This window comes from Mustelus asterias, chromosome 1, assembly GCF_964213995.1.
Source record: "Mustelus asterias chromosome 1, sMusAst1.hap1.1, whole genome shotgun sequence".
Lineage (NCBI taxonomy): Eukaryota > Metazoa > Chordata > Chondrichthyes > Carcharhiniformes > Triakidae > Mustelus > Mustelus asterias.
In genome coordinates this window covers 168960792-168982391 of record NC_135801.1, presented here as the reverse complement: position 1 = coordinate 168982391, position 21600 = coordinate 168960792, and the positions used below count along the sequence as shown (strand labels likewise).

General features: G+C 41.2%; 1 protein-coding gene across 3 annotated transcripts in view; it reads left to right on the top strand.

The window, feature by feature from the left end:
• The window catches only part of ark2n (arkadia (rnf111) N-terminal like PKA signaling regulator 2n), a 113165-nt gene that overhangs the window by 42503 nt on the left and 49062 nt on the right, over positions 1–21600 (top strand). For all 3 annotated transcript variants that reach the window (XM_078222738.1, XM_078222731.1, XM_078222745.1), the window contains one exon: positions 75–906. In XM_078222738.1, the coding sequence (XP_078078864.1) occupies positions 165–906 (742 nt within the window). In that variant the 5' untranslated portion in view covers positions 75–164. The remainder of the gene's footprint in view (positions 1–74; positions 907–21600) is intronic.

The window sequence follows — 21600 nt, the reverse complement described above, 5'->3', positions numbered from 1 at the left end:
AAATTGATCTAATGAAGAATTTTCTATTTGCTTGTTTATCCTAACCGAAGCTATGAATTCTCTGCTCTCTTTAGGTTTTCCAGCTTCTTATCTTCAACTGAGCTCACACCTTCTCAGTCCTGGTACTCCATGCTCTTTTATAGAGAGTGCTCAAGCTAAGTGACATGAAGATGGAAGCAGCAGAGAAGGCAGACTTCTCATCCCAGGATGGTCTGGAGGAAGCTGAGACTTCAACCAAAGGTATTGAGACAAAAGCTGGTGACACTAGCAAGGAAGATGATAGGTCATTTCAGAAAGAGACCTCAACAGCCAAATTGAGAAAAGAGAACCGTGACTGTCCACCAAAACTAAGTGGGCTATCTGCTGAACCTTGTTTGTTGATGGAACTTGGGCAAGACTCTTCTGAATCCCAGCTTCCATCTGCAGACAGTGATAAACAAACATCTGGCCGAAACTATGATAGTGACTCTTCAAATCAGTGTATGGTTTCCCCTTCTTCCAGCGGTCATTTGGCAGACTCTGACACACTTTCATCTGTAGAGGAGAATGAGGCACCTCAGGTAAATGCGGCTGTAGATGAGGATCCTTCAGGAGGCTCTGGTCCTGCAGTTGGCAGAAAATCACGACGTTCCAGGTCTGAGAGTGAAACATCAACCATGGCTCCTAAAAAGAATCGCTCATCAATTGACAAGCAAAATGGCCGTGTTTCAAAGGTTAGAACCCAGAAGCAAAAGGAACGGATACGATTGCTACGGCAGAAACGTGAAGCAGCAGCTAGGAAAAAGTACACGTTGCTGCAGGACAGCAGTACGAGTGATAGTGACTTGACGTGTGACTCCAGCACAAGTTCATCAGAGGATGAGGTCTCTGGAAGTGGCAAGCGGACGATTAGTGCAGAGATTCCAGGTATTTACGAACATTCTTTACAACAGTAATTATAAAAGAGAAAAGCAGTACCTGGGTGGCCTGTGTAATTTTTCATTTAACTCTCTCCCTGATTTTAGGTGACTGCTTTAGAAATCAACTATAATTTCTTAACCTGTATATTGCTTTATGTCAGTTTGTATCAGATAATGTTGTTTATAACTGCCTAGCCACTCAGTTTTGCTTTCCTGTATCATAAATAGAACATAAAATCGGATATGAGAAAAAGCTGATCAAACCCACTCCTTCATGAGTTCATGTTCTTTCATGGCTCCCTGACACCACTATTATCTTTTCATCTCCTTCAATACATACCAGGTACCTTTCCCGATATCCCTTGGTGAAAAGTGTCAAGTAATACTGTTGCTAGGAGCCGCAATCTCCCTTAATATGTTTGATAAAGCTTTTGGCTTTTGATGAATGACGTACATATAAAATGGAATCATTGTTAAAAAAATACTTTGACTTTGTAAGCAAGCACCTAAATGATGTTGGCTTATATGCAATACTATTCTAATGCTTTCTGTGCAGTTGAAAAGACCATTTTGCTCCATGGTATCAAATGGTAAAAGCCAAAGCTTCAGTTGGATGTAGGAAGTGTAAAAATACTTTGGGGAATTTTCATCATTTCTCTTACAAATTGCAGTGCGGTAGAACTTTACAGAAAATCTCACTGACATAGTTAATTTGAGCAATTTCCTGGAGAGAGCTTCAACTTGCTACATATGATCACTCTTGAGAATGTTAAATCAGTAAAATCATAACCTGCTACAAAATTTAAACAATGAAACCACACATGGGGTTAGATCCTAGGACCCGGGGGGGGGCAGAGGCTTGTGGTATTTATTGCCACTGGACTATTAATCCAGAAACTCATGGTAATGCTCCGGGGACCCATGTTCGCATCCCACCAAAGTAAAAACACGTCAGATTCATGAATGTTCATTAGAGAAGGACATCTGCCATCCTTACCTGGCCTGGCTCCAGATCCACAGTAATATGGTTGACTGTTAAATGCCCGAGCAAGCCACTCAGTTCAAGGGCAATTAAATTAGGGATGGGCCCATACAGCAACACCCACATCCCATGAACGAACAAAAAAAAAATCCACAACTGACTCTGAAGAAATGTATCTGTAGGAGGTAACACTAGTTAATTAATACTAGTAGCTAGTGCTAATTTGCATCGTTTGTTCAATATATACTTTTAACACTGACATTTTGTTACTGAGAATAGCACTAAACCTGATGGCGCTGGATTGTTTACATTGTGGAATGACAAGTGAAATCTGGATGAGTGTCCTGAATGAGAGATGTTTATTGCTCTTATTTGTGCTATTGCTTACAATATGGCATTAGCATCAAATCTTGATCTATCCTGTGTGCGTGAAAACATGCATAAATTTTAAAAACAATTTTAATTTGACCATATTAACCATGGCAGGTTTTTGATTATTGTGTGCCTTATGGCACTGTATTAGTTTGATCACCAGAATAGACGGGATGAATTTGAATGCAAGTATAAACAAAACTGTAACTCAGTGAACTTATCTATTTAGTAACCATTTCAAGTGGACCACAAATGTCTCATTTTTGAATTCTCATCGATGCTGGGTTAGCAGTTCTCAGATTGACCAGGAGAAGGGTTACTATAAAAAGCTTCAGCAACCCTGGGTTCGAGAAGGGAAAGTTGTTCCTGATCTATGTATCTGCAGACCCATGTTGAAATGTTCATGTTTGCACACAACGGGGGAAGCTTGGATGTTCCATGTCTTTTACAGCACAGAAGGAGGCTATTCGTCCCATTGAGTCTGTGTTGGAGGTTATGCTCACAAGTCTGTCAACTGTTCACACGAATAATACTGGTTTTTTTGTGTTATCCCAACAAGGCAATGATGCTTAAAAGCAAATTTCAGTGGAAAAAATTGACAGGGTGGAAGAATGTCCATGTAAAAACACCATAGGAAGCTCTTGCTGAGACATTCTTTTTTTATTGTGAGCAGTGATGGAGAGCATAGAGTTGGGTCCAAAAATGTTTTGTCTCTGCTCTAAGCTTGCTTCAGCATTGGCATGGTACATACATTGTGTCTTATTGGGAATTTAATATGTAAAATGTGGAAGAGAAAATATGACTTTTTTTTCAGGAGTTTTGAAGCCATATTAGTTCTCACGTGTGGGATTATTGCTTTTTGATTCTAATTACATCCAAATTTAAACAAATATAATATTATCAAGATATCTTAAATTATTTTCCCCACTGAACCATTGCCATTTATTTCAATATGTGTGAGCTTGTTTACTTAAAGTGACTTCAACTATCTTTACTGTCATTTGGTTGTACAGAACTTGAGTATTGCTGAAAAAGACACATATCACAGCTTTTCGATTTTGGAAGTATTCGAAATGTAAAGGGAACAACAATTCATATTTTGGTATTCTTGAGAATGTCCTGAAGAATCTTTGACCTGTGTCTTTTTTCAGCGATGTCTTTGCTGTATTTGATAATCCTGGTTGCAAGTGATCATGACAGATATGGATTGGATCTGCTTTTGCACATTTCCTCCAAGTGAAGCTCTGGTAACTTGATTACAAAATTGTGAAGTGGGGAAATCCTATTATGCAAAGCAGTTTTTACTGTAATATTGTGTTAGCGTAAACAAGTTGGGATCCCTGTCGTAAAACAATGAACAAGAATAGCGAATGGCTGTTTTTCAGACTGGAGGGAAATGTGCAGTGGTGTACCCCCAGATTTGATGTTGAGACCACACCTCTTTTTTGATGTGTTATTGACTTGGATTTGGTATGCATGACAAAATTTCAAAGTTTGCAAATAACACAAAACTCTGAAATGTTGTAAACAGTGAGCAGGATAGTAATGGACAAACAGGCTGGTGAAATGGTCAGACACACATGGCAGATGAAATGTAATGCAGACAAATGTGAAGTGATCCATTGTAGCAGGAAGAATGAGGAGAGGCAGCAGAAACGAAATGGTATAATAAAATGGAGTAGTGACACCAGGAGTTGTATGTACATAAATCTTTGACAGGACAAGCTGAGAAGGTTGTTTTTAAAAACAAAACATTGGAGCTTTGACTTGACTTTATAAAGAGAGGCATGGAATGCAAAAACAAGTAACTAAGACTCAACCTTTATAAAACACTTGTTAGAGCTTCGCTGGAATATGTCCATCTCTTGGCACCACCTTTTAGGAAGCATGCCCAGGCCTAAAGGAGGGTATATCAGAGATTTAGTAGAATGCATTGGGGGGGGGAAGCCTTCAGTTATGTGGAGATAATAGAGAAACTGGGATGGTTCTCGTGAAAGGGCGATATGATCTGCAAGACATTACCAGAAGGGGTGGTAGAAGCATATTTAATAATAGCTTTCAAAAGAGAATTAAATAAATACCTGAAAAGGAAAGATTTGCAAGGCTGGGGGGAAAGATCTTTGGAGTAGGGCAAATTGGACAGTCTAGTCTATTATGGTGATGGCAAAGATATGATAGACCAAGTAGCCTTCAGGGCTGTTTGGTTCTGTGAAGTGATATTCCAGAAAATATAAAGTTAGGCTACTTTCTGAGATACTTATGTTAAATGTAAACAGTCCAAACTGCATCAGTCGCTGAAAGTAAGTGCACAGGTATGAAGGCAAATGGTATGTTGGCTTCATAGCAAGAGGATTTGAGTATAGGAACAGGGATGTTTCACTGCAATTGTATAGGTGTTGGTGAGGCCATGGCTGGAGTATTGTGTGCAGTTTTGGTGTCCTTATCTGAAGAAGGATGTCCTTGCTATAAAGGGAGTACAGTGAAGGTTTGCCAGGCTGATTCCTGGGATGACAGGACTCAAAAGAGGAGAGACTAATTTAGGGTTATATTCAGTGGTGTTTAGAAGAGCGAGAAGAGATCTCATAGAAATTTTAAAATTCTAACAGGGTTAGACAGGGTAGATTCAAAATGAATGTTCCTGATAGTGGGGGAGCCCAGAACTAAGGGAGTTTGAGGATATTTTAGAACTGAGGTGAGGAGAAATTTCTTCTCCCAGAAAATGGTGAATGTGTGAAATTCATTACCACAGAAAGTAGTTGAAGCCAAAACGTTGTGTGATGTCAAGACGAAATTAGATGTAGCTCTTGTGTGTGTGGGGGGGGGGGGGGGGATCAGGGTATTCCATTTTTCTTCCAACTACTGCACTGTTGTTTTAGCCTTCTTGTTAGGTACTACTGATCCACTACACAAGACTAGAGATTTTCCCTCCCTTCCCATTACCCCCATTATGGCTTATGGAACAGATTTGTAGCTGAAGCACTTAAGACTGAGTTGATTAACTAAAATAAATATTGTGTAAATAACAGCTAAATACTGGGGATGCTGGAAATCTGAAATAAAAACATAAAATGCTTTATAAACTCAGTGTATCTTGCAGTGTCTATGGAGAGAGCAGCACAGTTAACGTTTCATGTCCATATGACTCAGTTCTGTCGAAGGGTCAAATAGGGTTCAAAACATTATGTTGCTGATAGACTGCTGAGTTCACCCAGCATTTTCCGTTTATATTATGCTACATAAATATCTAGTTAAAGATGGGATTTGAACTCAGGCAATCAAATGATCCATTGGGAAGCCACCTCTTTCTTGGCTGTAAGAGGAGAATTGTGTTTAAAGAGCAGCTGTCTGTGAAAATGTGCAGTGTAGGTGATAAAATGAATGAATATTTTAGAATGCTACATTATAGTTTTGGAGATCACTGTGTAATTGTTTTCTTGACACGTGTGGCCTTAAGAGGGTAAAGAGGGAATAGATGTAATCATAGTACTGTGCTAATTCTCAGCATGACCCAAAGTTTTTTTTCACAATTATTAGATTACTTTTGCAGTGCAGCTGTTACGTGGGCAAATATGGCAGTCAGTTTAGGAACTAAATAATCTTCCCTTTCTGCCATTGTTTAGGTCAGTGAGAAAACAGGTGACTTCCATCTGCATATAGACTGAGGAGAATGGGGGATTAAAGGAAATTAGTTTTAGTAAGGCAAGTTGTGAGGTCCTTTATCTTGGTGGGCAAGCAAGCTTCTATTGGCCAGCCTGGATTATGAAATACAGATGGCCTTTGTATAGTTCTCTTGGTCTTTTGAGATAACGAGGTGTGAGTTTCCAACTACTGCCAGGTAGCTCCTTTTTGTTCTGGGCCACAAACAGATGTAGATTCAGCCATTTTAAGTCTTTATCAAGTTTAAAATTTTTAAAGAGAGCATAGACTCCATGCCATAGAGCATATCTCTATATATTTTACAAAACAAAATACAGGGATGTTAGTCTCTCGCATGGCTTGAACTGGATTGAGGTAAGAGTTATATGAACTTGTTAAGCCAGCAGAACACATTGTATGTAGAAAAGGTTAGGATTGATAGCCTAAATGACCCTTCTTGGGACACTAAATCTAATGACTTGGCACCCAAATATCTGTTCAGACATGTCAGGAAGTCAACAAGTTTGCCATTTTTCATTTGTTATTCATATTTTGTTATAATCCTGATTTGTTTTGAATTATTGCAAAAGGAATATATATTTTTTGAAATGTTGAGAACTCATTCCAATTTTGTTGAGGTTTACAAAAGATTAATTTCTACTTTTTGAAAGTTTATTCATTGTGCATTTTGATTTTTATGATGCTCGGGTGAATGATGAATGATTAGTATGTTAATGATTATGTTAATATTTCTTTATGTGGTTGAGTTTACAGATTGGCAGCGTGAGTTTAATGGTTGAAGCATTTGTTTGCAGCTTCATTTGGGTCAACAGTTGTCATATTGACCCATTATCTTAATGTCTGTGTGTGATTAGTTCATTGTTGCTAGATTAACTGAAAGATAAGTTTAAAGTTTATCTATTAGTGTCACAAAGTAGGCTTACATTAACACTGCAATGAAGCGACTGTGAAAATCCCCCAGTCACCACACTCCAGTGTCTGTTTGGGTACACTGAGGGAGAATTTAGCATGGCCAATGCACCTAACCAGCATGTCTTTCGGACTTTGGGAGGAAACCAGAGCACTCGGAGGAAACCCACACAGACACACGGAGAATGTACAGACTCTGCACAGACAATGACCCAAGTCGGGAATCGAACCCGGGTCCCTGGCGCTGAGGCAGCAGTGCTAACCACTGTACCGCCCTACACAGCCTTTGAAAGATTGCACTCAGACTATATTTAAGTGACGAATTTTAAGATGGGCCGAAGTTTTTTACTACAAAAAGTGTGTATTTTTTTAAGTTAAATTTATTAAACAAATTATGGAGAGCGAAACAGAGTTAACATTTGAAGCCAAGCTTTTCCAGCACAGCTACAACACTGGCATCGACCCAACCTAAACGCAGTGGCTGCAAGAGTAGGTCAGAGGCTAGGAATATTGCGGTGGGTAACTCACCTGACTCCCCAAAGCCAGTCCACCATCTGCAAGGCACAAACCAGGAGTGTGATGGAATACTTCCCACTTGCCTGGATGGGTGCAGCTCCAACAACACTCAAGAAGCTTGACACTATTCAGGACAAAGCACTATATCTACAAATATCCACTCCCTCCACCATCGACGCTCAGCAGCAATGTGTACTATCTACAAGATGCACTGCAGCAATTCACCAAATATCCTTAGAAGCACCTTCCAAACCCACGTCCACTTCCATCTAGAAGGATAAGGGCAGCAGTTACATGGGAACACCATCACCTGCAAGTTCCCCTCCAAGCCACTCACCATCCTGACTTGGAAATATATCGCTGTCCCTTCACAGTCACTGGGTCAAAATCCTGGAATTCCCTCCCTAACAGCATTGTGGGTCAACCCACAGAACATGGACTGCAGCAATTGAAGAAGGCAGCTCACCACCACCGTCCCGAGGGCAACTGGGGATGGGCAATAAATGCGGGCCAGCCAGCAATACCAAAGTCCCACAAATTAATTTTTTAAAACTCTTCCAGAATGGAAGGGTGAGAGAATTAATGACAAAAGTGATAATGGTGCAAGGCAGAGAGGTGGTAAAGGGACAAGAAAATTAACAAAAGATTTGTTGGCAGGAGGTGTAAATGGGGAAAAAGTGGAACCACTATCGCCAGTTGCTGTTCAAGAAATACAAGAAGAAAAACACAGGCAGAGGTTAAGATTAAAAAATTGTTGAATTTCTTGGTTAGCCCTGAAGGCTGTAAAGTGCCCAGTCTAATGATGAGGTGCTGTCTCTACCCCTTATGTGAGCTTCAAAGAACGAAGAAAATTACAGCACAGGAGCAAGCCCTTCGGCCCTCCAGGCCTGCACTGACCATGCTGCCCATTTGAACTGAAACCCTTCCGGGGACCATATCCCTCTATTCCCATCCTATTCATACATTTGTCAAGGTGCCCCTTAAAAGTCACTATCGTATCTGCTTGCACTACCTCCCCTGGCAGCAAGTTCCAGGCACCCACCACTCTATGTAAAAAAAATTTGCCTCGTACATCTCCTTTAAACCTTGCCCCTCGCACCTTAAACCTATGCCCCCTAGTAATTGACTCTTACACCCTGAGAAAAAGCTTCTGTCTGTCCACTCTGTCCATGCGCCTCATAATCTTGTAGACTTTTATCAAGTTGCCTCTCAACCTCTGTCATTCCAATGAGAACAAACCAAGTTTCCCCAACCTTTTCTTATAGCTAATGCCCTCCATACCAGGCAACATCCTGGTAAATCTTTTCTGTACCCTCTCCAAAGCCTCCACATTCTTTCAGTAGTGTGGCGACCAGAATTGAACACTATGTTCCAAGTGTGGCCTAACTAAGGTTCTGTAAAGCTGCAACATGACTTGCCAATTTTTAAACTCCGCGCCCCAGCTGATGGGGGCAAGCATGCCATATACCTTTTTGACTATCTTCTCCACCTGCGTTGCCACTTCCAGTGACCTGTGTACCTGTACACCCAGATCTCTCTGCCTATCAATACTCTTAAGGGTTCTGCCATTTACTGTATATTTCCCATCTGTATTAGACCTTCCAAAATGCATGACCTCACGTCTGTCCGTTGGAACAGTGTAGAAGACTGAGGTCAGAGTGGGAGTGCACAGAGAATTAAAATGGCAGGTAAAAGAAAATCCTTGCTCACAGTGGATCTGCTCCATGTTCAGTTCAATGTTTGTAATAATTATTAAATGTTTTATGTTTCCTTTGGTTCACTTCTGCTGTTGCTGATTTATTTTTGCTATTTAGATTTATTTCAGCAATTGTGCTTTAGGTACTTGGAGAGGACAAGGTTTTATATCCAGAAGACTGAGACAGAAACTGATTTTCTTAGTTACTTCACAAGACAATATGTTTTATTAAGCATCAGCATGTGTTCTCACTGCCTCAAAATATCTTTTTAAAATGTTGTGAACGACATTCTGATTCACATTGCTGTAGAAAGGTGGGCAAGTGAGTACAATCGTAATCTAATCTCTACCTCTAGTTGTAAACTGCTACCACAGATTGGCTTTAATGGATTCTCTTGGTCATATTCTGGTTTTGTAACTTTTTGCTCCAATATGTTTTCTTCTCAAATATTCAGATCTAGGACTTAGTTTTTAGCTGGATATTATGAAAGCTATTACATAATAGATGAGCTTGCAACACCATGTCTTCTCCATCACTGGCAAGTTCCACTTCCTAGTGTACCCTGCATCTCCAACTAAAGCCCTCTTGCTGTGGAAAACCCTTAATTGTGCCTTTGACACCTCCTTATTGCCCACCCCACCACCCACACTTTGTACCCTCCACAAGGGTCAACTTATCCAAAATCCTACTGTATGGGAATACTGCACCAAATCCCACTTTGAGCTTTGTGACGATACTGTGCCTTTAAGAATTGCATTTATATCCTGTTTCTCGTGAGGTATGTTTAAAAGTCAGCTCTGGTTTACCTGGTGCGGATCTGTCTGCAAACCAAGCAACTCCATGCTGGAAATATAGGAGAGTACTTGATCCTAGTTAATGGAGTGTTTGTTTAATGTGAGCTAATGCATTTTGTTTATTTTTTGTTATTTTTTCCCCTAGGGTTTCAGAATAGGATTTAATTAGATTGATTGACAAGAGACAGAGTCATGTGAATAGGTGGAGCTATACTTACAGGGAAAAACAGTTAATCTCTGCTTGATCCTGAAAGAAACAGGTGTTTTTCTCTCTCTGGAGGCTGTTGTTTTGAGTGTCAGAAGACAGGTGGCTCTCTGCACCTCTCTCCAGAGGTGTGAAAGTTCTCTAGGACTGTTAACATATACCAGCACCTAAGCCTATGTTGTTTGCTAACTGATTTTCAAGAGGAGTTTAAGTCTGTGAGGAATATTGCTTAAATTGGAACTAATAGAGCTAGGTTAGCAGTCAAAAATTGTATCTGCTTTCAATTGATTTTGACTTGATTTATTATCCTATGTATTGGTATATGGTGAAAAGTATTGTTTCTTGCTTGCTATACAGATAAAGCATACTGTTCATTGAGAAGGAAACGAGAGAGTGTAGAATGTAGTGTTACAGTCATAGCTAGGATGTACAGAAAGATCAACTTAATGCGAGGTACGTCCATTCAAAAGTCTGATGGCAGCAGGGAAGAAGCTGTTCTTGCGTCAGTTGGTACATGACTTGAGGTGGACTTGAGGAAGAGTTCTTAGAATGCTGTCGTGATAGTTTCCTCGAACAGTATGTTACAGAACCTACGAGGGAGCAAGCTATCTTGGATCTGGTCCTGTGTAATGAGACAGGTAAAATTAATGATCTCCTTGTGAGGGATCCTATTAGAATGAGTGATCACAATATGGTTGAATTTCTAATACAGATGGAGGGTGAGAAAGTAGGGTCCCAAACTAGTGTCCTCTGCTTGAACAAGGGGGATTACAATAGGATGAGGGCGGAGTTGGCTAATGTAGACTGGGAACACAGACTAATTGGTGGGACAGTTGAGGAACAGTGGAGGATTTTTAAGGAGATTTTTCTCAGTACTCAGCAAAAATATATTCCAGTGAAAAAGAAGGAATGTAAGAAAAGGGATAACCAGCCATGGATAACTAAGGAAATAAAGGAGAGTATCAAATTAAAAACCAATACATACAGAGTGGCCAAAATTAGTGGGGAACTAGAAGATTGGGAAGGCTTTAAAAAACAACAAAGAACGACTAAGAAAGCAATAAAGAAAGGAAAGATAGATTATGAAAGTAAACTAGCACAAAATATAAAAACTGATAGTAAAAGTTTTTACAAATATATAAAACAGAAAAGAGTGGCTAAAGTAAATGTTGGTCCCTTAGAAGATGAGAAGGGGGATTTAATAATGGGAAACGAGGAAATGGCCGAGGCCTTAAACAAGTTTTTTGTGTCGGTCTTCACAGTGGAGGACACAAATAGCTTACCAATAATTGACGGTCATGGGACTGTAGGGGGTGAGGACCTTAAAACGATCACTATTACTAAAGAGGTAGTGCTGGGTGGGCTAATGGGACTAAAGGTAGACAAGTCCCCTGGTCTGGATGGAATGCATCCCAGGGTACTAAAAGAAACGGCAGAAGAAATAGCAAATGCATTAGTTGTAATTTATCAAAATTCACTGGACTCTGGGGAGGTGCCAGCTGATTGGAAAACAGCTAATGTAACGCCACTGTTTAAAAAAGGAGGTAGACAAAAGGCAGGTAACTACAGGCCGGTTAGCTTAACATCCGTAGTTGGGAAAATGCTGGAATCTATCATTAAGGAAGAAATAGCAGGACACCTGGAAAAGAATGGTTCAATCAAGCAGACGCAGCATGGATTCATGAAGGGAAAGTCATGTTTGACTAATTTACTAGAATTTTTTGAGGATATAACGAGTGCAGTTGATAGAGGGGAACCGGTGGATGTGGTGTATTTAGATTTCCAGAAGGCATTCGATAAGGTGCCTCACAAAAGGTTGCTGCATAAGATAAAGGTGCACGGAGTTGGGGGTAAAGTGTTAGCGTGGATTGAGGATTGGCTATCTAACAGAAAGCAGAGAGTCGGAATAAATGGGTGCTTTTCCGGTTGGCAATCAGTGACTAGTGGCGTGCCGCAGGGATCGGTGCTGGGGCCTCAACTATTTACCATATACATAGACGATCTGGAGGAGGGGACCGAGTGTACGGTAACAAAGTTTGCAGATGACACAAATATGAGTGGGAAAGCAAATTGTGTGGAGGACACAGAGTCTGTAGAGAGATTTGGATAGGCTAAGTGAGTGGGCAAGGATCTGGCAGATGGAGTATAACGGCGGCACGGTAACACAGTGGTTAGCACTGCTGCTTCACAGTTCCAGGGACCTGGGTTCGATTCCCGGCTTGGGTGGAGTTTGCACATTCTCCTCGTGTTTGCGTGGGTTTCCTCCGGGTGTTCCGGTTTCCTCCCACAGTCCAAAAATGTGCGGGTTAGGTTGATTGGCCGTGCTAAAAATTGCCCTTAGTGTCCTGAAATGCGTAGGTTAGAGGGATTAGTGGGTAAATATGTAAGGATATGGGGGTAGGGCCTAGGTGGGATTGTGGTCGGTGCAGACCCGATGGGCCGAATGGCCTCTTTCTGTACTGTAGGGTTTCTATGATTTCTATGATAACGTTGGTAAGTGTGAGGTTATCCACTTTGGAAGGAATAATAGTAAAATGGACTATTATTTAAACAGTGAAAAATTACAACATGCTACTGTGCAGAGGGACCTGGGGGTCCTTGTACATGAATCACAAAAACTCAGTTTGCAGGTGCAGCAGGTGATCAAGAAGGCAAATGGAATGTTGGCCTTTATCGCGAGAGGGATGGAGTATAAAAGCAGGGAGGTCATGCTGCAACTGTACAGGGTACTGGTGAGGCCGCACCTAGAGTACTGTGTACAATTTTGGTCCCCTTATTTAAGAAAGGATATATTAGCTTTGGAGGGGGTACAGAGAAGGTTCACCAGGTTGATTCTGGAGTGAGGGGGTTAGCTTATGAGGAGAGATTGAGTAGACTGGGCCTGTACTCATTGGAGTTTAGAAGGTTGAGGGGAGATCTTATAGAGACATATAAGATAATGAAGGGGCTAGACAGGGTAGAAGCAGCGAGGTTATTTCCACTTACAGTGGAAACAAGAACTAGGGGGCATAGCCTCAAAATACGGTGGTGTCAATTTAGAACAGAGTTGAGGAGGAACTTCTTCTCCCAGAGGGTAGTGAATCTTTGGAATTCTCTGCCCAATGAAGCAGTAAAGGCTACCTCGTTAAATGTGTTTAAGTCACAGATAGATTTTTAATCATTAAGGGAATTAAGGGTTATGGGGAGCGGGCGGGTAAGCGGAACTGAACCCACTATCAGATCAGCCATGATCTTATTGAATGGCGGAGCAGGCTTGAGGGGCTAGATGGTCTACTCCGGCTCCTATTTCTTATGTTCTTATGTTATTACCTCAGACTTTTGTATCTTTTTCCTGATGGAGAAAGGTGGAAGTTTGTGTGGTCCTTGATTGTGCTGGCTGCTTTTCCAAGGCAGTGGGAAGTGTAGATGGAATCGGTGGATGGGAGACTGGTTTATGTGATGGACTGGGCTATGTTTAAAATAGTTTATTAGTGTCACAAATAGGCTTACATTAATACTGCAATGAAGTTACTGTGAAAATCCCCTAGTCACCACACTCCGGTGCCTGTTTGGGTACACTGAGGGAGAATTTAGCATGTCAATGCACCTAACCCCCAGCATGTCTTTTGGACCATGGGAGGAAACCCACGCAGACACAAGGGGAATGTGCAGACTCTGCACAGAGGGTGACCCAAGCTGGGAATTGCACCCAGGTCCCTGGCGCTATGAGGCAGTAGTGCTAACCACTGTGCCACCATGCTGCCGCTTTGCAACCCTTTGTAGTTTCTTGCACTTTTGGTAAAAATTAAGCTAATTCATTTGTTATATTTAAACTATTGTTAAAACAAAGTTTGTTTTGATAAAGGCTTCTTTGTGTGTCAGTGGGATCACACCTGGAGTGAAACACCTTATTCTCACACTAATGCCAAAATAATAGTTGGGGTCTAGTCTAACTTCAGTATATATCTTGGGGTTTCTGATCTGGTCCCTAACAGCTTCATTCTGTCTTTACCAACATACTTCAACACCTCAGAGCTAAAAGTCTTACCTTTCATTACTCCATGGTCTTGTCTCTCTTTTTCTAATGCTTTGCCACAATTGTACTTTCAGTAGCCAGATTTTGCTCTTGGCAATCCACTCCTGCATCTTCCTTTTGTCCTATGCTTTACTTAAAATCTAGCCCTTGATAGATTTTTGGTCTGCTTCTAATTTCTTTGGTGTGTTTATCTCACCCTTTGGTTCATTTCTCTTTATTAAAGCAATGATATGAATGAAAAGGAGAAATCTTTTTGAATCTTGTCATCCTCATGCCTATGAAGGGGATTACTTGTTGTTTGTTGGGGAGGAATTACCAGTTATTTGTGGGCGGGGGAGGATGCTCCTCTTTAGCTAGGTTGGTTGATGTTGCTCCCCTGCTAAGTGCGGGGGGAGCATCAGTTCAGTTTTGAAGGCCCTGTCTTCGACTGTGGAGATCACGGCACCCTTAAAAAATGGCGCCCCGGTCTCTGAACAGTGGGGCTGGCTGGTGGGTCCTCAAAGATGGGTTAATTTGCCTCTTTCAGGTGGGTGGATTCCACCTGACAGACACTGGAATGCACTCCAGGTTACCAGCTGGCATGGGCACCTAGTTCCAAATCAGAACAATTGTGGCCACTGTTTACTGAAAACATGAGATTTTGGCATCTATGGAATAGAGTTTTGAGATTTTGAAAGGGAAAATCACCAATAGTGAAGGATCTCTAAAAAGCAGTAGCTAAAAGCTCTGCCACCACTGCATGGGGTGAACTAAGGGAGAGATGCATAGAAGATTAGAGGAACGCAAGAGTTTGGGAAAGGTGATAGAGCTGGAAGTTATTGTACGGCTAGGGTGAGGAAAGGTCCAGGAGGAATCTATAGTTAATTTTACACAATGCTTTGGGAATCACAAGCAAATGTAGAATATCGATGGTGGGTGATCAGGACCTAATGTGGGTTAGACACGTGTGCTACAGTTTAGATCAAGTTGCAGTTTATGTAGGGTGTAAGATCCAAAGGCAGCAAAATGAGCATTGAAAAGTCGAGTCTGGAGTTGATAAAGGCATATTGAAGGGTGTCAGCAGTGATAAAGTTGGAAGTAGGTGGGGTGGACAATGCATAGGATGGGAGGTTTAAAGCACAGTGTTGGTTTAGCTGTGGAGGAAAAACTAAAGTGGTTGTGAGGGAGTAAGAGTTTCTGGTAGAACTGAAGTCTATGCCTTTGGTCCCCTCAATTTTGAGTTGGTGAAGGTTGTTGCGCTTCAGACATTTGCGTGCTGTAGAATTAAAATAATGTTTTTTCTCTGGTGCTCCTCGGTCTCTGTATCCCAGGGAGTATTTTTGGACAGAGCACACGAGCTGCTTCCAGGTTTCCAGCTGCTCTGAAATGGGCTGACAGTTGATGCAAGTGCTCTGGAAAAACTCTCGGTAAGTGCTTGATCTGGCATAGGCCTCCCCTATGGCACCACAACAGAGACCAGTGTCTCAGTACTCAGGAGATTCGGAAAAAGAAAAGTAAACCTTGCAAGCATTTTACTTGTCTTTCAAACTTCTCAAAGCAATTAAATGTTTTAAACAGTAATAACTGGTATCAAGCAAATGTGGCAGCCATTTTATGTAGAGCAAGACTCCACAAATAGTAAATGATAAATCTGTTTTTTATAGTGTTGGTTGAGAGAGGACTGTAGAGCAGGACACAGCGAGAATTCTCCACTTTTCTTTGAATCATGTCGGGATTTTTGTCCACCATAACAAACATGAAACCTCATTCAAAAGTCAACATCTTTGCCATTGCAGTTCATTTTCAGTACTTCATGGCAATGTTTTTGCTCAATTTCTGAAGTGGGATAGGACTTGATCAAGATGCCAGGTACTGCAAATTGGTCCAAGTTGATAAACTGAAGTCACGGTGTTCCTAGCTCATTAGTACTATAATATCCTACAAAACATAGAAGCTCTTGAATTCAGGTTGATTTTAGTAGCCAGTATCATCAAAATCCACTTAATGTACTCCATACAGTTGTTTAAACCTGTAATATTGCACAACATCTGCTAAATTTAGATATCATGTTTTCCCATCTTGGTAGAAAACTTTTTGTTTTATTGACCAAAATGCCTTTGATTCAAGATAGCCACCATGTTTTTTCAGTCTTGAGTTTATGCTTGAGTTTGGTATTGGTAAAATTACTGAGGGTTGGGATTGTTGTCACTATTTTGAAAGGGAAGTTCGGAAGAGTTTTGTTGGCTTGTAAATATGCAGATTGTTTATTGTTTGAAGAAATTATGGTTTATTCTATATCTCGGACCTATAGGTTCAGTTTTGATCTATTGTGCTAATGTTCCAAGCCAAACAATGGTTGCCATGCCTTTTCTATAATGTATTTGAGATTTCAGATGTGTTGCTCTGCCTTTCCATTTTAGGTATGTGCATTCTGGAAAGTTTCTTTTAAGCATCTATTTCAAAAATATATTCTATAGTACTTTTCAAAGCATGATCTTTGCCGCGTGGATCAGAAAAGCAGACATCTAGATATTTCTGAGTGCTTTCCAGGTTAACCTTCTGCGATGCCAGACTAGTCAAATCACCCATCCCTCCACAGCTACCCTTCAGATTGGATGGAGGGCGCCATTGCTGGTTGGACCAAGGACTGATCCTAGGATTTAACAGTAAACTTAATGCATCACGTTGGAAGACTGTGACTTGGATTTCTCAGTAAATTTGTCTGACTGCATTTGTGTATGGACAAAAGTGATAATGGCTGGAAAATTTCACTTGTATGTCAGTTAGGTAACCTGTTGGTCTATTGGTTCCTGATTTTCTTTATGCCTCATAACAGACTAGAAACAAGACCTGGGACCTTATCTGCTTAATTGCACATTACATTTAACAAATGGACCAGTGAGGGAGTATGTTTTTGGAGAATTATTGCAAAAGTTTAAATGGAGATTAAATTGATTGCTTCTTGATTGAATCCCATTTTGAAGCTTTTGCAAAAAACCTTTTTGATTGAATGTTAAACTCCTGATTTCCTGTTGAAGACTACAACCAATGGGCAATCACAGAAGTGAAAGTTTTAAATTACAGGCCAAAGTTTTTTTCTTTTTTTGTATCGTAGATGGCATGAAGGGAGACAGTTGAAGGAAACTCTGAAGTGGGCAGAATGTTGACCCTAGTGATTGTTGAGAACACGGAAGAATTTGGAGGACTTGGCAAATCACAGTACATTGGTATCCGAATGCATGCTCTGACTGCCTTGATTCAGTAAGAGTTTTAACAACAGGTTAAAGTCCAACAGGTTTATTTGGTAGCAAATGCCATTAGCTTTCGGAGCGCTGCTCCTTCGTCAGATGGAGTGGAAATCTGCTGATTTCCACTCTGGTGGTTAACTTTGCATTTGAACTTCTACATATGAAAGCCCACATGATGACACTGACTAAAGGGAATTCCATAGGCAGAAATTGTGGGTGGGATTCTCTGGCCTCTGACGTATTTTTCACATCAGGAATTGGCGCACCCTCGGCCGGTGGCAGAATCTTCTGCTCCCACCACTGTCAATGGGATTTCCTATTGACTCCACCCCATGCTGCTAAGAAATTCCTGGTGGGGGTGCACTGTCGGCAGGACCGGAAGTTCCTGCTGGTGTGAAAAGCCGGAAAGTTCCAGTCTGTGTGTTTTGCTGAGATTTCCTGCAGAAAATTTGGATTGTATTGAATTTTAAGGCAGCTGTGGCATCACTTATGTTCTTAGCATTGATTGATTTTATTATTGTCACATATATTGGGATTCAGTGAAAAGTATTGTTTCTTGCGAGCTATACAGACAAAACATACTGTTCATAGAGTGCATAGGGGAGAAGGAAAGGATAGGGCACAGAAAATAGTGTTGCAGTTACCAAAAGCGTTGAAGAGAAAAATCAGCTTACGATGTGATAAGACCATTCAAAAGTCTGATTGATGGCAGCAGGGAAGAAGCTGTTCTTGATTTGGTTGGTGCGTGACCTCAGACTTTTGTATCTTTTTCCCATGGAGAAAAGTGAAAGAGAGTATGTCCGGGGAGCGTAGGGTCCTTGACTATGTTGGCTGCTTTCCCGAGGCAGTGGGAAGTGTGGTTAGAGTCAGTGGATGGGAGGCTGGTTTGCGTGATGGACTGGGCAACTCTTCGTAGTTCCTTGTGGTCTTGGTCAGAGCAGGAGCCATTCCAAGCTGTGATGCATCCGGAAAGGATGCTTTCTATGGTGCATCTGTAAACATTGGTGAGAGTCATAGTGGACATGCCGAATTTCCTTAGCCTCCTGAGAAAGTAGAGGCGTTGGTGGGCTCTTAACTGTAGTGTGGCCTGGAGGGACCAGGACAGATTGTTGGTGACTTGGACACCTAGAGACTTGAAGCTCTTGACCATCTCCACTTCATCACTTTTGATGTAGACATGGGCAGGTCTTCCATTACGTTTCCTGAAGTCGATGACTATCTCCTTCATTTTACTGACATTGAGGGAGAGATTATTGTCATCGCACCATTTCACCAGATTCTCTATCCCCTTCCTGTACTCCGTCTCGTCATTGTTTGAGATCCGCCTCAGTATAGTGGTGTCATCAACAAACTTGAAAATGGATAAAAACAAATTACTGCAGATGCTGGAATCTGAAACCAAAAGGGAAAATGCTGGAAAATCTGCCAGACCTGCTGAGATTTTCCAGCATTTTCTCTTTTGGAATTTGAAAATGGAGAAGGAGTGGAATTTGGCCACGCAGTCATGAGTGTATAAGGAGTATAGTAAAGGGCTGAGGACAAAGCCTTGTGGCGTGTTGAGGATGATCGTGGAGGAGATGTCATTACCTATTCTTACTGATTGCGGTCTGTGGGTTAGGAAGTCTAAGATCCAGTCGCAGAGGGAGGACCGAGCCCCAGGCCACGAAGTTTGGAGATGAGTTTTGTTGGAATAATGGTGCTGAAGGCTGAGCTGTAGTCAATAAAAAGAAATCTGATGTAAATGTCCTTGTCGTCCAGGTGTTCCAGGGTTCAGTGTTGGACCGGGAAATAGTGTTGGCTGTGGACCTGTTGGGGCAATAGGTGGACTGTTGTGGATCCAGGCAATCTGGGAGACTGGAGTTGATGTGTGCCATGACTAACCTTTCGAAACACTTCATGATGATTGATGTCAGAGCCACCGGGCGATAGTTATGAAGGCACGTTGTCTGGCTTTTCTTTGGTACAGGGACTGGAGCGGGTCCAGCGGAGATTCACACGGATGATCCCAGGAATGGTAGGCCTGACATACGATGAACGTCTGAGGATCGTGGGATTATATTCATTGGAGTTTAGGAGGTTGAGGGGAGATCTGATAGAAACTTACAAGATAATGAACGGCTTAGATAGGATGGACGTAGGGAAGTTGTTTCCATTAACAGGGGAGACTAGGACGCGGGGGCACAGCCTTAGAATAAAAGGGAGTCACTTTAGAACAGAGATGAGGAGAAATTTCTTCAGCCAGAGAGTGGTGGGTCTGTGGAATTCATTGCCACAGAGGGCTGTGGAGGCCGAGACGTTGAGCGTCTTCAAGACAGAAATTGATAAATTCTTGATTTCTCGAGGAATTAAGGGCTATGGGGAGAGAGCGGGTAAATGGAGTTGAAATCAACCATGATTGAATGGTGGAGTGGACTCGATGGGCCGAATGGCCTTACTTCCGCTCCTATGTCTTATGGTCTTATGGGATGATGGTCGTCATCTTGAAGCAAGTAGAGAGCTTAGATCGGTGTAAGGAGAGGTTAAAGATGTCTGTGAATGCTCCTGCCAGCCAGTCCGCACAGGATCGGAGTCTGGATACCCCACCCAGGCCAGTCGCTTTACGTGGGTAGCATAGAGGTGAATGTTTGGCTGAAATACTCTCAGCTTTTCTGGTGCTTATTCAGTTACAATATTGTAGAGAACTCAATGCCTTGTTGCAGTTCTCTCCTTGGCGTAGAGTTGAACCATCCTCTTTGAATTCCATTGGTCTGCTTGGATTTGGATTGTACTGGGTCCATTGGCAAAAGAACTGAACCTTTGAGGTTATTATTCCTAGTATATTTGTTGTTTTAAATTGATGTATTGCTTCATAATTTATGCCCCTTGGTGGATTGCTATGCCTTATCCCTTGGTAAGAATGTGAATCAAAGGGCACATTTTGGTTGTTCTACATAAGAAGCTATATTATTTTGTGCAGGAGATTAGATGTAACCGGAGGGCTGCTCTTTAAATATGCAGGAAGTGCTCCGACTATAGGAATATGACCGCATAATGGTAAATTTGTGACAGTGAAACTTAGAAACAAAATGAGTAACTTTTAACATCCAGCATGTTGTAGTAAATGAGAGTTGAAAGGGATTTGAACTCAATATTAATTTTTCATGAATTGCCATGAGAATAAACTTGATGTAGATTTTAATAACAGAAAACATAGTAATAAAAGCACAAATATATATTTAAAGTTGTGTGTGTGCGTCAGTGTCAGAGCGGGTGTGTGTGCATCAGTGTCAGAGCGGGTGTGTGTGTGTCAGTGTCCGAGCGGATGCTGGAGATAGGACCCTAAGCATTGTGGCTAGGGCCATGCGATTGCCTGTCATATAGCGTACCTTGGATTGCAGGCGGGGGATACAGTCATTGGGGAAATGCTCCCATCCTAACCAGCAGTGGCGAAAGGTGTTGTCTTTTGTCGTTTATTCTCACTGATGCCAAGATAACCTAAGTCTCCTATCTCAGGTCTGTTCCATCTTTGAGGCAGAACCTTGACCTTGTTTCTAAAACTGCTTGCAACATTCGCCTCTTTAAAAGATTTTTTTTTACCTGTCCCAGTTAGTTCCTTAAACTTGTGGGTCTATTCAGTGACTGTGGAAGTTTGCCATCTTCTGTTGAGCTACATGAAACCTGAAGCTGACTTTGAAATGACCAAACTCTGGCTGCAGTAATTTCTTATACTTTATCTCAGATGTAAATCTAATTAAACCTTTAGAAAGTTCCTTGTTTTTGTTTCAAATAATTATTGTCTTGTTTTTTCTACACTGAGTACTAAAAATAAGATTCCATGCACGAGTGGTTTATCTTTTTTACCCTGTCTGATTGTGCTGCATCTATTAATTCCACTTTGTAAAGTGCATTTTAACAAAATTGATGATTCTCAGTACTGAATAAAGCTGGCTACTAACATTGATTAGAGACAAAATTCAGCAAAGGGCTTAAACTTTCTTTCAATTTAATCAAATTAGAACTTTTCTTTTATAAAAAAAAAACCATATTTCTTTCGGCAATTTATAAGGAGGTTGATTAAATCTGTACTTTCCTTTCTCAACCCATTGGTATTTTTATTAATGCCATACATAAAATTATAGTATTTTGAGGACTGAAAGGAATGCTGATGTAGTTGATTTTTTTCCTATTGGGGAACAAGAAGCCTCCCTCAAATGGAAAAAGTGGTTTTATTTTTCAATGATAGTTATTTCCAAAATTAATTTTTTTTTCTCAATGGGTATTGCATCTAAAATAGAAGTAATATTTTGCTGTCAATAGGTCACGTCATATCAATTAAATGTCCACAGAA